This window comes from Canis lupus, chromosome 5, assembly GCF_011100685.1.
Source record: "Canis lupus familiaris isolate Mischka breed German Shepherd chromosome 5, alternate assembly UU_Cfam_GSD_1.0, whole genome shotgun sequence".
Classification (NCBI taxonomy): domain Eukaryota; kingdom Metazoa; phylum Chordata; class Mammalia; order Carnivora; family Canidae; genus Canis; species Canis lupus.
The window spans coordinates 24,020,860-24,038,609 of record NC_049226.1 but is presented as its reverse complement, the minus strand read 5'-3'; the positions used below and the strand labels follow the sequence as shown (position 1 = coordinate 24,038,609).

Here is a 17,750-nt window from a genome sequence, read left to right as displayed (position 1 = left end):
GCTATTCGGGGTCTTTTCTGATTCCACACAAATCTTAAAATAATTTGTTCTAACTCTCTGAAGAAAGTCCATGGCATTTTGATAGGGATTGCATTAAACGAGTAAACTGCCCTGGGTAACATTGACATTTTCACAATATTAATTCTGCCAATCCATGAGCATGGAATATTTTTCCATCTCTTTGTGTCTTCCTCAATTTCTTTCAGAAGTGTTCTATAGTTTTTAGGGTATAGATCCTTTACCTCTTTGGTGAGGTTTATTCCTAGGTATCTTATGCTTTTGGGTGCAATTGTAAACGGGATTGACTCCTTAATTTCTCTTTCTTCAGTCTCATTGTTAGTGTATAGAAATGCCATTGATTTCTGGGCATTGATTTTGTATCCTGCCACACTGCCAAATTGCTCTATGAGTTCTAGCAATCTTGGAGTGGAGGCTTTTGGGTTTTCTATGTAGAGTATCATGTCATCGGCGAAGAGGGAGAGTTTGACTTCTTCTTTGCCAATTTGAATGCCTTTAATGTCTTTTTGTTGTCTGATTGCTGAGGCTAGGACTTCCAGTACTAAGTTGAATAGCAGTGGTGAGAGTGGACATCCCTGTCGTGTTCCTGATCTTAGGGGAAAGGCTCCCAGTGTTTCCCCATTGAGAATGATATTTGCTGTGGGCTTTTCATAGATGGCTTTTAAGATGTCGAGGAATGTTCCCTCTATCCCTACACTCTGAAGAGTTTTGATCAGGAATGGATGCTGTATTTTGTCAAATGCTTTCTCTGCATCTAATGAGAGGATCATATGGTTCTTGGTTTTTCTCTTGCTGATATGATGAATCACATTGTTTTACATAGACATAGACATGGCCAACATGCACATGAGAAAATGCTCTGCATCACTTGCCATCAGGGAAATACAAATCAAAACCACAATGAGATACCACCTCACACCAGTGAGAATGGGGCAAATTAACAAGGCAGGAAACCACAAATGTTGGAGAGGATGCGGAAAAAAGGGAACCCTCTTACACTGTTGGTGGGAATGTGCACTGGTGCAGCCACTCTGGAAAACTGTGTGGAGGTTCCTCAAAGAGTTAAAAATAGACCTGCCCTACGACCCAGCAATTGCACTGCTGGGGATTTACCCCAAAGATACGGATGCAATGAAACGCCGGGACACCTGCACCCCGATGTTTCTAGCAGCAATGTCCACAATAGCCAAACTGTGGAAGGAGCCTCGGTGTCCATCGACAGATGAATGGATAAAGAAGATGTGGTTTATGTATACAATGGAATATTACTCAGGCATTAGATATGACAAATACCCACCATTTGCTTCAACGTGGATGGAACTGGAACGTATTATGCTGAGTGAAGTAAGTCAATCGGAGAAGGACAAACATTATATGTTCTCATTCATTTGGGGAATATAAATAATAGTGAAAGGGAATATAAGGGAAGGGAGAAGAAATGTGTGGGAAATATCAGAAAGGGAGACAGAACATAAAGACTCCTAACTCTGGGAAACGAACTAGGGGTGGTGGAAGGGGAGGAGGGCGGGGGGTGGGGGTGACTGGGTGACGGGCACTGAGGGGGGCACTTGACGGGATGAGCACTGGGTGTTATTCTGTATGTTGGTAAATTGAATACCAATGAAAAATAAATTTATTAAAAAAAAAAGAAATCTGTTTTTTCCAGCCTGATGGCCACATCTCCAGAAGGCTCAGTTGTTTTTCTTCCCTAACAGTGATGTAGCCAAGAGAACTGCTGATCACAAAGTGGACTGAATGTCTGAATGGTTGTCACCTGAAGTCACCTATGACTTGGGGAGGCCATTGAAAATCATCTCTGTAGAGCAGGGATCGGTTTCCCACAGAGGTATCTATCTGCTCTTCCCACAGCAGGCTATGGGGTGAGTTTGGGTGCTAGCTTTCAGTTAGACAAGCAAATACAAGTCAGCTTGAATGTAAGAGGTTGGTAACAGGCTTTTATTAGTAAACAAAGGATGTGAAACTCTGAGAAGGGAGTGTCCACAGTTGTTCCTTTCCATTCTCACTATTCTAATTGTTCAGTGAAGAGCTTTGCAAATTCAGGTAGAAAACCATTTTTTTTTTTTTGGTTACCCCTGAGGCATCAGATCTGAACCCACAATGATCAGCAGATTCCCTGAACATTAGTTGGTTTGTTTGTTTTTGGTTTTCTACAAAAGCAAGGATAGCAGTAGAACCAACTTTGTAAGATTATTATAGAAATTCACTGAGATGACATACATCATACAGGTAACAAGGTCAGTGCTCAGTAAATAGTAGCTATTAATAGTAGTATTTGCACACAGAGCAGTTTTAAAAGTAACATTTTCTCTGACTACAGAAGTATGACTTTACTCAGGTTTGGGAATAACTGAAAAATAAAATGCAAGAGTCAAACAGATGGAAATAAGAATCTCAGCTTTGGGGTGGCTGGATGGCTCAGTTGGTTGAGTGTCTGACTCTTGATTTTGGCTCAGGTCCTGATCTCAGGGTCCTGAGATCAAGCCCTGCATTGGGCTCTGGGCTCAGTGGAGAGTCTGCTTAAGATTTTGTCTCCTTCTCTTTCTGCCCCTACCCCTGCCTGTGCATGCACACATTCTCTCTCTCTCAAATAAGTAAATAAATAAAATCTTAAAACAAAACAAAACAAAACCTCAGCTTTATTACTGGTAAATTAACAGAAAAATATGACTTGGTTCTGCAGTGAAATGGACTCACTAGTACCACTCCTTCCAAGCCCGAACCTTGGGGCTGAGCATCAGTGGGAGATTCGGATGTGGGGAGTAGGTATAATTAGTGATAGGAAGGTGATAGAAGAATGCCACCAACTGCTTCAAGCTTTCTGATGAATTAGTTCCATCCAGTTAAAAAGTGTGGATCATGAAATTTCCTACACTTTCCACCCTCCAGTCAGATGACTTACTCTTCCTCTACCCTAAGGAGTAAGTAAGGATCAGGGAGAGAGGCTGGGAACTCACTCTAGTCATGGAAGTCCCCTCACAGAAGAATGAGGCAATGGTTGTTCATCATATAAAAATGTAAGAATATGGAAAATAGGGAAGAAAGCATCCATTATCTATAATAAAACTACTAGTTTTATTTTTAATATTTTTGTTTGCATCTTCACATACTCCCCTTTTACATATATATATATATATATATATATATATATATATATATATATATAATGGCATTATATTAAATAGTCTTCTTTAATGTCCCTTTTCATAGCTGCATAGAGCTTCCCAGGATAAGGAGGTATCATGACCTTTTGAGTAATAGAAACATCATTCAAAATGCATAAAGACTTCTGCAATAATGGGGCACCTGGGTGGCTCAGTTGGTTAAGCATTTGCTTCAGTTCAGGTCTTGATCTCAGGGTCCTGGGATTGGGCTCCAAGTCAGGATTCCTGCTCAGTGAGGGCTAATCCCTCTTCTCCTGTCCCTCACCACCACTCATGCTCAAGTGTCTGTGCTCTTTCTCTTTTTCAAATAAATTAATTAAATTAAATTAAATTAAATTAAATTAAATTAAAAAGACTTCTGGAGTGTTTAAACAAGTCACTGAGCCCTGATATGAGAGAAAGCATAAGCATGGTTCTAAAACTTAGAGTATTATATAAGGCAAGGGATAAGAGCCTTGCATTCTCTCATGTCAGAAGTCAATATATGTAGGTCTAGCACTCAAAATCTGCCTGAAAAAAAAAAAAAACCCAAATCTGGCCAAATCAAGGAACTAAGCAATACACACTTACTATTCAGCCTGGTGCTAGATATATTTAATTCTGCCTCAGCCCATCATCCTCCCTTGTAAAGGGGCTTTCACTGTTCCCATTCCACCTGCAAGATGAAGGAGGGAAATAGGGGACTCTGAGATTTATACAAACACCCTAGACTACTCCAAAACTCAAAAGGTAAAACATTTCCCAAGGCATTATATGATCTACTGTTTCCTGACAGCCACACCTGAGAAAGCTAGGTCAAATAAACACACAAACCCAAAAACACAGTATACTATTCCTTGTGACTATAGATGTAGGAAAAAAATCCTAAGAAAAATGCCAGTCTAAGAAAGATTGAATGTATTAAAAATGACTAATTAGAGTTTATTCCAGAAATGTGAAAATATTTTAATATTGACATGTTTTCAAAAGAAGAACATCACATCATTAAAGCTTTTTGATGAAATTTGAGACCACCTTTGGATAGAACCAAATTAAGTTAAATTTTTGGCCCTAATATTTTAGAATTAGAAGCATATTTCCTTCGTATGGGAAGGAATGTCTGTGCCTGGCAATTTCAATATCATAATTAGTGGTAAATCAATTAAGTGGAAACAAATCAAAGACACCTGTTATTTCCTGTGTTATATAACATTGTTCCGGTAGTTCTACTTGGTACAATAAAGGAAGAAGAGTAATGAGTATAACACTCAGAAAAGAAAAAAACTGACCATAGATGATGATTTTTCTCCTTACAAAAATCCCAAGGAAATCCATCTAAAAACTGCTAGAACTAAAAAGAGAACACAGATGAATGTACTGATTCATTCCACAGATGTTTATGGAATGTCTAGTATGTGTTTGAAAGTGCTTTAGATACCACATATACAGTGTTAAGATAAAGTGTTGGCCTTCAAGAACATTACATTCTAATGGGCAGAGGGAAAAAAAATAAGAAGCAAGTTAACATAAATTTAGAGTGTGATAGGTGAACCAAAATAATAGGGTGGTGGATGGGAAGGGTGGAGGGGGTCATGGCTCTGGCAAAGGCTTGAGTGAGTGCTATGTGAGCTGAAACCTGAGATCTCATAAGCCAGACAGGAGAAGAACTAGGAAAATAAATATACATATGTCCTCAAAGGAACTTAAATTTGAAAAAAAAAATGGGTAAAATGTAGACTTACCTATTTACAAAATGTTTTGAACCTACCTCATCTTTGGGCAAGAAATAATCCCCTAAATTCCCTGCCCCAGGCAGTGAGGCTCTATGGCTAAGGGCACTTAGTATTTGCTCAGCCTGCTGTGTGTCCAGCCGCATGCCAGATGCTGGAAACACAGAGGTACAAAGACAAACAAGGTCTCAGTCCTCATGGAGTTTGCGTTCCTGGAGACAGTATATAAGTAAATAAATAAAAGATTTACCAACTATGATATGTGCTATGAAAAACATTAACCAGAGTGATGTGAGGGAGAGCAACTTTGGGGAGGAGTGGACTACCTTCCATGGGGCAGTCGAGATGGCCACCCTGAACATTGATGTGTAATTGGAGATCTGAAGGGTATCATGAATCCACCCTTGGTAAGAGCCATGGGAAGGGCTTTCCAAGCAGAGGCAAGTGCAAAATGTTGAGGCAGGAGAGATATTGACAGCCTGGGATGATATCTCTGGACATCATGGTAAATGAGAGTGTAGGGAGGGGAGGGAAAGTTGGAGAGATAGACATGGGCCTGATAATATAAGCAAGTCAGGTTACGGCAATGGACTTTAGATCTTATTCAAAGAACATGGGCTGGGAGTCAGGAGTCCTTGGTTCAAACTCTGTTTACACACTTTACTAGTTGTGTGATCTTGGGTGGTTATGTCACACTTCCTTATCTGTGAAGTAAGAGTAATAATTGTACCCACTTCACAAGGCTGTGGAATTAAATGTGATAAAGTATGTAAAGTGCTTAGCACACAGTAAGCTCTAATGAAATAATGTGGGAGACAGAGACAGGGAGAGGCCGAGACAGAGACAGACAGGCAGGTGGGTGGTTGGATTCTATTGTTTCCTCCTCATACCTGGCCAGCTTCAGGATAAGAAGAGATTTCCAGATACTATCTCTCCTCTCTGCTTTCAGGATGGAGGAAATCTTACCTGTGGGCAGAACTCACCTCAAATCATTTGAGATATAAGGATTAAAATTGTTTTGAATTGGAAATATAGCATGATGATACCAAAGTACTTAAAAAGAAAAAAGATATTTATAATCCTACTACAAGGGGTATTTTTTCATGTTTGCATGTCTTCCTAAAGTTCTTGCCCGTGTGTGTGTGTGTGTGTGTGTGTGTGTAGAGTTCATAACTCTGTGCGTGTGTATCTATCTATCTATATATTTATAACTCAATTGCAGTCAGTGTACATTTTGATAAAGGCTTTTAATATTGTTACTGAAAGATCTCTGTAGAAGATGATTTCACAATCTAGTGGAATCAAAAAACAATTTTGAAGATCCTTTGTGAACTTTAAAGTGTTTTACAGAAAAAAATTATTAATGTTTCTTGTAATACTTCAGTAATGTCAGTAATCAGTTCTGGCACGCAGCTTACAGTACTCATTCTTTGGAAATTTTTACAATTTTGCCTACGTGGTTGCAAAATGTGGTTGTTTTTCCTTTCACAAGAAAGTACCCTTCCATTAACAATTCCTGAGTACACATTGAGGGACATCTGGCAAATAAATATTTTTCATTTGTTGTTGGGAAATCTTCTCACCAGTAGTGGAAGCAGGGTAAGTGCGATGATTATGGGATGGATGCTTTGATAACTACTGCCAGCTCTGGGGGAAAGCATGCTATCCCAACTCTCAGTAGATTTAGTTTTACTTGATTTTTTAAAAAAGATTTTATTTATTTATTTGAGAGATAGATCAAGCAAGAATGAGAGTACAAGTAGGGGTGGTGGGGGCAGGATACAGAGGGAGAGGGAGAAGCAGACTCTTGTCTGAACAGGGAGCCAAATGCAGGGCTTGATTCCAGTACCCTGAGACCATGACCTGAGCTGAAGGCAAATGCTTAACCAACTGAGCCACCCAGGTGCTTCTTTATTTTATTTTTTTAGGGTTTTTAAAATTTTATTTGAGAGAGGGAGAGAGAGCAGGGGTGGAGGGATAGAAGAGAGACAGAGAGAGAAAAAAACCCAAGCAGACTCTATGCTGAACACAGAACCGGACATGGGGCCAGGCATGGGGTTTGACCCCAAGACCCCAAGACCATGACCTCTGAGACCACGACCTGAGCCAAAATCAAGAGTCAGGTGTTCAACCAGTTTCACCACCCATGCACCCCTCTCAGTAGATCTTAAAAAATTCTCAGTGACTCACTTCTTCAAAATCACAGGCTTGTATTTGTTTGCTTCTGTAGTACTAATCTATCAAACTTGAATTTACTTTTCGAGTCCAGGAGATTGCTATCTGGGGAACATGGGGAAAAAGAGGTGAGAAGAGAAGACCCATTCTTATATGTTCCCTGCTATACTGCATGGAGAGGTGGGGGAAAGTGGGATAGGAAGAGTGAGGAATATGAAGAATCCCGAACCCCACCCCGGAGACTGCCTCACCCCCACCCCTGGGGCTGCGCCCTCCGCCCCTAGCCCGCCGGGCCCAGGGACCGCAGTGGCTGGACCAACCCAGGACCGGGGCGCCTGGGCCTCTCCCCGTTTCCCGCTGTTGAGGGGAAGATGGGGCTTCCCCTCACCACACCTGTGGCTATTCCCACATCCCCTTGAGTATCCCAGGAAAAATAAAACGGCAGAACTGCAAAAAAAAAAAAAAAAAAAAAAAGAAGAATGAGAAAAAAAAGGAAAAGTGAGGGAAGATTCTAAAAGATTTATTTATTTATTCATTCATGATAGACATATATATATATAGAGAGAGGCAGAGACACAGGTAGAGGGAGAAGCAGGCTCCACGCAGGGAGCCCGACGCGGGACCAGATCCTGGGACTCCAGGATCACGCCCCAGGCCAAAGGCAGGCTCCGAACAGCTGAGCCACCCAGGGATTCCCCGGGAAGATTCTAATACAGATGACTGATCTTGGTGTCTTCCAAGCTTCAAAGAAATGTCTATCAGAATGAAATGAATATCGAAAATTACATTTTCCTTTCCCCAGCGACTGGTGCATAACAGCCTCTTTGCAACCTCTAATTAAGTGGACCATTATGGTTAATTAATATATCACTTATATCAAATCAAATGTTGACTCAGACCAAACTGGAAGTTTTTTTCAAAATCTATACATTTTATGGAACAGAGTAAGTCCACAATTATATGGTCAATTAATCTTCGACAAAAGAGGAATGAATATCCGATGGAAGAGATAGCCTCTTCAATGAATGGTGTTGGGAAAACTGGACAGCAACATGCAAAAGAATGAAACTGGACCACTTTCTTAAACCATACACGAAAATAAACTCAAAATGGATTAAAGACCTAAGTGTGAGACTTGAAACCATAAATGTTGGTTGTAGAAACATCCTTCTAGATATGTCTCCTGAGGCAAGGGAAACAAGAGCAAAAAAAAAAAAAAAAAAAAAACCCTGTTGGAACTAAATCAAAATAAAAAGCTTCTGCACAGCAAAGGAAACAATAAACAAAACTAAAGACAACTTACTGAATGGGAGAAGATATTTGCAAATGACATATCCAATAAAGGGTCAACATAAAGAACTTCTACAACTGAACACCCAAAAAATGAATGACCTAATTAAAAAATGAGTGGAAGACATTTCTCCAAAGAAGACATCCAGATGGCCAACAGACAGGTGAAAAGATGCTCAACATCACTCATCATCAGGGAAATGCATATCAAAACCACAATTAGATCTCACTTTACATCTGTCAGAATGGCTAAAACAAAAAAACACAAGAAACAACAAGTGACGGAATGGATGTGGAGAAAAGGGAACCCTCATGCACTAGTGATGGGAATGCAAACTGCTGCACCCACTGTTGAAAACAGTCTGGAGGTTCCTCAAGAAGCTAAAAATAGAATTACCTTATGATCCAGTAATTGCAAGACTGAGTATTTACTCCCAAAATACAAAAACACAATTCAAAGGTGTCTTTGTTTACAACATCTCTATGTTGTTTACATCTCTATGTTTACAACAACATTATTTACAATACCTGAAGTATGGAAGCAGCTCAAGTGTCCATTGATAGATGATGTCCATTTATATATATATATATATATTTTAATATGAATAATTGACTATTACTCAGCCATAAAAAGGAACAAAATATTGCCGTTTGCAATGATATGGATGGACCTAGAGGGTATTATGCTAAGTGAAATAAGTCAGAGAAAGACAAATACCATATGATATCACTCATATGTGGAATTTAAAAAACAAAGCAAACAAGTAAAGAAAAAAACGAGAGAGAGACAAACTAAGAAACAGACTTTAGCTATAGAGAACACACTGATGGTCACCCGAGGGGAGTTGATGGGTGATGGGGGAAGCAAGTGATGGGGATGAAAGAGTGCACTTACCACGATGAGCACTGGGTAATGTATAGAATCGTTGAATCACTATGCTGTGCACCTGAAACTAATATAACACTGTATGTTAACTATACTGGAATTAGAATTTAAAACTTGGGGCAGCCCGGGTGGCTCAGCGGTTTAGCGCCGCCTTCCTGGAGACCCGGGATGGAGTCCTGCGTCGGGCTCCTTGCACGGGGTCTGCTTCTCCCTCTACCTGTGTCTCTGCCTCTCTCTCTCTTTCTCTCTGTGTGTCTCCAATGAATAAATAAATAAAATCTTTAAAAAAATTTAAACTCAATTTTAAAAAATATGTGCATTTAAAGAATTCATTCATATATTTGGAAGTTTTTCTTTTTGATGAGAAAAACCTGTATTTTTAAAAAGATTTTATTTATTTATTCATGAGATACACAGAGAGAGGGAGAGAGAGGCATAGACACAAGCAGAGGGAGAAGCAGGCTCCACGCAGGAAGCCCAATGCGGGACTCTATCCGGGGACTCCAGGATCATGCCTCCCGCCAAAGGCAGGCGATAAACCGCTGAGCACCCAGGGATCCCAAAAACCCTGTATTCTAAACTAGATACAATTGTCATGTTATTTATGTGACTAGCTCAGTACCAAGATTGCAATTCTTTAAAACTTGTGATACAAGCAGGCAAATTTCCATTAAATAGAATTTGATAATTTCATTTCTTATTCCTAAATTCATTAACTAGAACCAACCTAGTGTCTGACTGGAAGAGTTGGTGCAGAGCTAACTAATCGAGTCTTCCCTAACTTAACCTCTGTAACTTAATTTGGGTGTATTCTAAGTACTTTTTGGTTCTTTATTGCCTTTCCTAGTCATTTGTTCTAATTTATGCAGCATATTTCAAACAGGGCCTACACACAGAAATTTCAGGACTTGAGCCTTTACCTTTGCCATGGTAACTGATTCTTTTCCTTGGTTATATTTGCTATTTTGCACATCAGAGATTTACTGTTTCTATAAACTTAATATTTATGCCACCACAACACTAGTATGTTGAAACCTAATCTTCAATGTGATGGTTTTGGGAAATGGGGCCTTAGGGAGGTGATTAGGCCATGAGGATGGAGCCCTCGAGAATGGGATTAGTGCTCCAGGAAAGAGACCCCAGGGAGGTCCCTAGGCCCTTCCATCTTGTGAGGACAGCGAGAAGATGGCTGTCTATAAACTAGGAAGTGTTTCTCACCAGACACTGAATCTGCTGACACTTGATCCTGGATCACCCAGCCTCCAGGACTGTGAGAAATAAATTTCTTGTTTATAGACCACCTAGTCTATGGTATCTTGTTTTAGCAGCCTAAACACACTGAGACAATTGTCAAATGCCATGTTGGATGACAAGAACAATATTATCAAGTGACTTTATACAGGGCAATGACCCGTAAGCTTCTAAATATGAGCAGTTGAAAGAACACAGAAAATCATTGCTGTGCATTCAGAAACATGCTAAATCTTCTAGCTTGTGGATGGGAAAGAATGCCATAGTGTGGCTTCCTGCAATTAACAAAATATTCCTCCTGAAGGTAAAAATATGCCATATTTGCTTGTTGCCTCTAAGTTAGAATGTCTAACATAAGTATAATTGAGCAGAAATCAATATTCTCTTGGAATGGAGTAACTTCTAGCTCTTGTTAAAACTTATTTAATTATTGTGTAGATGAAAATACATCAGTGCTTTAATTAACACTGTAATACGAATAATCACATGATGACCTGTATCTTATTAGACATTCTTCTAGTCAAGGGGTTTACTAAAATAGACGATTTGAAACAATGAATAGCATACTTCAACTAATTGCATGGGAAATAAAATGTGCTTAACATATGAAGAAATGCAAACTAGAATAGTATCCTCTGGATTGACTAAGAAATGGTCATGTAAATTTATGACCACACGAGGAGCAATCCAAGCTTATAAACAACAATTTATATAATGACGGAGGCCCTTCTACTTCTGGGCCCTTTTAAAAAACCTTAAGTACTGAAATTCAATCAATACTTTTTTCTCAACGCTGTTTCCCCTAGATATAAAGAGTTCTCATAATATTAAATCTTTAAAAATGATAAATAGCAAAAGCTATGGAAACTTTATCTTTTTGCCAGAAGTGTAAATACTTGAATAGAAATGATAGATTATTTACATCTCCTTCCTATATTTTTTTAAGGCTGGTCTAACTGCCATGACACAGTAACGATTTATTTAGCTTCTTGTCATGGCTTATCAAATTGCTCACTTGAAACATTATTCCTTGTATCCTGTATCCATTTCTAATGCATGCAGCCACACGTTCATTCTGGGTTATTTCATTAATTTGCTGAAGGTTATTTTTATTCATTCATTCAGTCAGTCAGTTATTCAACGAAATTTATATTGTGTATTGTGCCAGGCTCTGTTCTTTACCTTTCTATTCTAGTTTCTCTTTTTAATTTCATTTCCTCCATATTCCTCACATGGCCCTTGTAAGTAGTTATTTTCCCCCACATCCTACACTTCTTTTTTTTTTTTTTTAAGGATTCCATTTATTTATTCATGACACACACACACACACACACAGAGGCAGAGACATAGGCAGAGGGAGAAGCAGGCTCCCCATGGGAAGCCTGATGTAGGACTCCATCCCAGGACCCCGGGATCATGCCCTGAGCCAAAAGCAGACAGTCAACCACTGAGCCACCCAGGCATCCCTCCTACACCTCTTTTTGAAAAGTGTCTTCTATGGAGAGTTATATTACCCAGCAATTTTCCAGAAAGGCAAATTACCTGGGCTAGACAACTTTTCTTTTGTGGAACTTACTGTTTTCTTTGGATTCCCCCTTCACCAAAACTGTCTTTAACATCATAAGGTGGGTTATAACATCTCAGTAGGATGAGAAAAGAACATAGAAATCCAATGCCTACTACAAATACTGTACAAATCCTGTAATTTCCTAGGTTGGTTTAAAAATTATAGTTCCAAAACTAGACAGAGGTGATAGGTGAACAACATGTGTGTACCAAACGCTACTGAATCACTCGCTTTAAAATAGTTAATGTTATGTTATATGAATTTCACCTCAAAAATTTTTTTAAATTGTCAATGTTGACTAAATTATAAACTTTCCCTTCTTCACTCCAGTAGCAAGGGAATATTCCAAATATAAACTCAGTGCATCAAACATAACGTGGGTTGTTAATTCAATCTTCTCAAACCATGAAGCTAAAGTTTAGTCCAGCAGGACAGCCTTAAGTCTAAGGAGCTGTGAACTGTCACATGGCACAGCCACCCTGTTCTGATTCATGGCCTGTTTGTTCCTCATGACTCTGATTGCTGGAACAAATACCTTCACCTGTGGCTGAAGAGAACACTTCCTAATAACCTCTAATAACCCTCAGGGGCAAGGCTTTCTTATGGATGAAGCTGGAAAAAAGAAAGTCTGCTTCTAGAAGTAGCAGGTACAGATTTCAGAGATTTAGGGGAAAAGATGACTGGAATTCTAGAATATAGATATCCAGAGGCACAACAAGCCTGGAGGCTCAAGGCTTTTATCCCCAAGTAAACACATATTTGAGATCTATCTAGTGGTCCAGGACAGAAAAGATGTTTGGATGGCAGCTGATCTATTTTAGAGTAATTTTTGGAGGTATGTACTGATTTTTGCCTAATTGGCGGAAGGACTGAATGCTTTTGTTGATGAAAGAGAACCTATTTTCCTTTCAATTCATTCTTTCCTTATTACTCTACACAATTTTTTGGTATTTTCTGTATTTATTTTATGTATATTATTATTACCATTAGAACTTAGAAATCTGATTTTCCTGCTGAGGAGATTGGGACCCCAGTCTCTTTTCCACAAGGTTTTTATAGATGAGAAGATGGGATGGCTAATATCCAAAAGATGATTTTTAAAGAAGAGGATACCCACCAAAGGCAGCCAGAAAAGTGATCTGGAGGTGGATGTGGAGGCCAAAGAGAATGCTAGTACCTGAGGGTCCTGAGACCCCAGGGTCAATGAGAAGAAAACAACTCAAGAAATGGCTACCATCTTTGGTCAAGGAGAAAATTTGGGTTATGAAGACAAAATCAGTTTTTGGATAAAGGGGGAAGGAACATTAAACAAAAGTCTGTAATAGTATAGAAAATTTGGGTAAAGAATGAAATCTTGCCATTTGCAATGACATGGTTGGAGCTAGAGAATATAATGCTAAGTGAAATAAGTCAAGAGAAAGACAAATACCATGTGATTTCACTCATATGTGGAATTTACGAAATGAAACAGTTGAACATGGAGGGTGGGAGGAGAAGGGAGAAAATCAGAAAACAGATTCTTAACTATAGAGGGTTGCTGGAGGGGAGGTAGATGTGAGGAAAGGGTTAAATGGGGTGTGGGCAGTAATGAGGGGACTTGCTGTGATGAGCACCAGGTATTAAATGTAAGTGATGGATCACTAAATTCTACCCCTGAAACTAGTATTACACTATATGTTAAATAAATGGAATTTAAGTAAAAACTTGGGGGGGGGGGAATAAAATTTTGGTAAAGTTACTAAGGATTTCATAAGTCATTGAGTAAATACATTAGAGAAATAAGGCTGAGTTGTCCGGAACTGAGTCGGATGGGACTGCCTTGGAAGAGAATGGGAACAAAGAAGAGGTCAGTGGCCAAGAAGGACATTTCCAAGAAAAAAATTACAGGGATGAGAGTGGAGTTTCAGGAGGTAGAAACAAGTTTCTGAGACAAGAGTATCAAACCATCATCCCCAAAGTGCCAAGGGTGTGATGGTGGAGCACCCTAAAAGGGCATTTCAAGGTGGAGACCTTTCACTGCTAGTAAATCATAGCTGTCATTACTTTCTTTCTTTCTCTTGAAGATTTTATTTGTTTATTTGACAGAGAGAGAAAGAGGGAGACTGAGAGAGCACAAGCAGGGGAGCAGAGACAGAGGGAGAAGGAGAAGCAGGCTCCCTGCTTAGCCTGATGATCCTGGGGTCCTGGGATCAAGTCCTGCATCAGCCTAAGCAGGGATCATGATGCCAGTCTCAATCCCAGGATCCTGGGATCATGACCTGAGCCAAAGGCAGATGCTTAACCAACTGAGCCACCCAGACACCCCTCTTTTTTTAAAAGATTTATTTATTAGAGGGAGGACAGAGGGAAAGAATCTCAAGCAGACTCCTTGCTGAGCTTGGAACCATACCTGGGCTCTATCCCATAACCCTGAGATCATGACCTGGGCTGAAATCAAGAGTTGGATGCTCATCTGATTGAGCCACTCAGGCACCCCCTTAGCTGTCCTTTCTAAAATGAATTGATCATGAAAGTAGTGACTCTGCCCCTTGGGTTCCTCTCTTCCTGAAAAGACTCAGTGTCTGATCTGCACTAACCTGATGTTTATAGAGAAGGTAATGGAAAATATCTGCCTATGTAGAGCATAGAAGGAAATGTTATTTCTATAAAAATTAACTGCATGGTGTACCAGAGCAGTGGTTCTCAATTGAGGGTGATTTTGGTACCCCCAGGGACACTTGGCAAAGCCTGGAGATGTTTTTCATAGTCACAACTAGGGTGAATGGGTGCTATTGACATCTATTGCAGGGGCCGCAGATGCTGTTCAAAGTCCTACCAGGTATAGACCAGCTCTCCACAAAGAATTATCTGGTCTAAAATGTCAATAGTGCCGAGGTCGAGAAATCCTGTATCAGAGTGTTCTGGATTGAGAGTCCTGGCTTCTGAGATATATGCTCTACTCATTGGTAATTTTGTGTCCTTTGAAAAGCTTCTCAGCTTCTCTAATGGATCTCACTTGATAAGGCTGCTTGCCCTGAACCCTGTATAGTGGACATACATGATGACGAATCATTCTAAACAGCGGGTAGAGAAACACAAATGTAATAATTTACCATCAGAGACAGTGATTGTCACTCCCTTCTGTTCCCATTCTATGTGGCTGGCCCCTCTTAGATCTGAGCACCCCCGCCTTAGGGGACTGCAGGGCCCCTGTACTGACCTCCCAACCTCCGCTTTAAGCAACTTCTAGTCCATTTTTGGAAACTGAAATTAGACTTGTTTTCCTGAAATATTGCTTTTGGCATCTAACTTTCTCTGATCAGGATACTGTGAGCTATCAACATCACCTTCTATACCAATCCTCAATCTGCCTGCCTCCCAAAACCCATCCCTATCTGACCCTGTTATTTCTTGGCACCCACTCTGTTCAGTTGGGTTTCTAGTAGTCTCATCTTTGTTCAGACTCATCCCCATTGCCTCATGCTTCCTCATCTGCTCCACTGTACTTATGTACAACCTGCCCATTCTGAGGCTGGGCTTCACTTTACTTCCTTTGTTCTTATTCTCACCCACCTATCCTTCTCTTCCAAAAGCTTTCTGATCTGTTAATCAGTCTCACACCACTAAGATCCAAATTATTCACTTTTTAAAATATGCTTTTGTTTTGGACTCTCTAGTGAGACTGTAAACTTCTCTATTTTAAGATGCTGGAAGACAAGAGTTTAATACTAAAGATTCACTTTGCATGAGAAAACTTTCTCAAGCTCTCCCTGTGTGACTCATCCCAGCCTGATGACAACCCTCCCTCTAAGTCTCACTCTACCCATACAGACCTTTATCACAGAACCTAGAATTAATTCTTCCTACCACTTTTTGTTTACATGCCTCTCTGCCCTGGCTAGATGGTATACAGGAGTCATATCTTAATTATTTTTATTGTACTAAACACATACATTCTACCCCATGTTCAATTTTTCTATACCATGCATTGTCTTTTAAAATATATAAATCATTGAAAGCATTTCCATTTACCCTCACAGACTATGAGGATCATATATGATGGGCTTCTCATTAGCCCTCTGAGTCATCAAATTGACATTCAAGAGAAATAGGAGAGAGTAGGAGGTCTAAACATACAGGCTTGTCCCCAGAAATACTTTGAAATATGAATCTGAGAATGAACAGAATCTGTTCCAGACCATAAACGAATACAACATAAATATAAAACATTACTAATGAAAATATCACTATCCAACAAAAGATTTCAGATAAAGAGAAGAAGAAATTTATTTGTTTCTTCCCTTTATTATCAGATTCTCTCTCACATGCCTTGAAGAGCTAGAAGAACAGAAAGATAGAAAAAAAAGAATTCTAAAATTTCTACTCAATATTAACACCCGGAATGAGAAGTATTTTTAAAACTTGCTTAGGCCTATATTTATTAAGTATTGTGCAGTGTTTCGTGTGGGGAGGATATGAAGCCAACTGGAAAAGATTCCATCCTAATTTTTTCTCATTCCATGCATAAAATACCCTTCAAATAAAACATTCTTGCTTTAACACATGACTATCAGAGCATCAAACAATTGGAAACCATGTCAATGCTGGTACTTACATCTGGGCAGCTGGAAATGATGGTGTGACTGGCATGGTGGCTCTAGAACGTATTAACAATTGTCTTTGTTTTGTTTGGCTCATATATATGCTCTTCTAATTTGCATGCGTAATTACCTAAATGCCAAGCAATTATCCACTTTCCTCACCCCGTGATTTATGCATGTGAACAATCTCTCCCCTTCACTAATTTTTCATGCCTCCGCCCAGTTTCATCAGACAAGATGCCATGTGTCTGCCAATCGCCTTCTCTCAGATCAAATCTAGGGACATTTCTGTAGCCCTGGGACTCTGTCCTACTATTTTTTGGAGCTCTTCCCCATGCACCAATTCTTTAAATCTTATTTTCATCCAAGAAACTTATGTACTGGCATTTCTGGCAAACCACTCATTTCTAACTGGTCTAAGTACATTCTTGTATTTTATCTCTTTTATAAGCTAGTACTTCTCAAAAGATTATCTGAAGGTCAGAATCAGCTGGATTATTTGTTAAAAATGCAGATTTCTGAGCCCATTCAGACCCATAGAATCAGAATCACTGGTGGTAATCTGTAGTCTGCATTTTTTATTTGGTATTTTTATTATTTTTTTTAAAGATTGTATTTATTTATTCATGAGAGACACACAGAGAGAGGGAGAGAGGCAGAGACACAGGCAGGGGAGAAGCAGGCTCCATGCAGGGAGCCCTATGTGAGACTCGATCCTGGGACCCTGGGATCATGACCTGAGCCAAAGGCAGACGCTCAACCACTGAGCCACCTGGGCATCCCAAGTATTTTTAATTTTCGATTGTGATTAAATACACAGAAAATTTACCATCATAACCATTTTTAAATGTATGGTTCAATGGCATCAAGTATATGCATTGCTTGTAGCCATCACCACCATCTATTTCCAGAAGTACTTTCATTTTGCAAATGAAACTCTATACCAATAAGTATAGTAACTCTCCATTTCCTGCCAACTCCAACCCCTACGATCACCATTTTACTTTCTGTTTCTGGAATTGGACTACTTTAGGTACCTCATATAAGTGGAATAATAGAGTACTTGTCTTTTTGTGACTAGCTTATTTCATT

At 39.5% G+C, this 17,750-nt stretch overlaps 1 protein-coding gene across 1 annotated transcript in view; it reads right to left on the bottom strand.

Moving 5' to 3' along the window:
• Window positions 1-16,708, bottom strand: part of EXPH5 (exophilin 5) — a 93,186-nt gene extending 76,478 nt beyond the window's left edge. Inside the window, exon 1 of the mRNA XM_038536264.1 lies at window positions 16,673-16,708. Within this exon, the coding sequence (XP_038392192.1) occupies window positions 16,673-16,707 (35 nt within the window). The 5' untranslated portion in view covers window position 16,708. The remainder of the gene's footprint in view (window positions 1-16,672) is intronic.
• Between the last annotated feature and the right edge of the window lie 1,042 nt (window positions 16,709-17,750).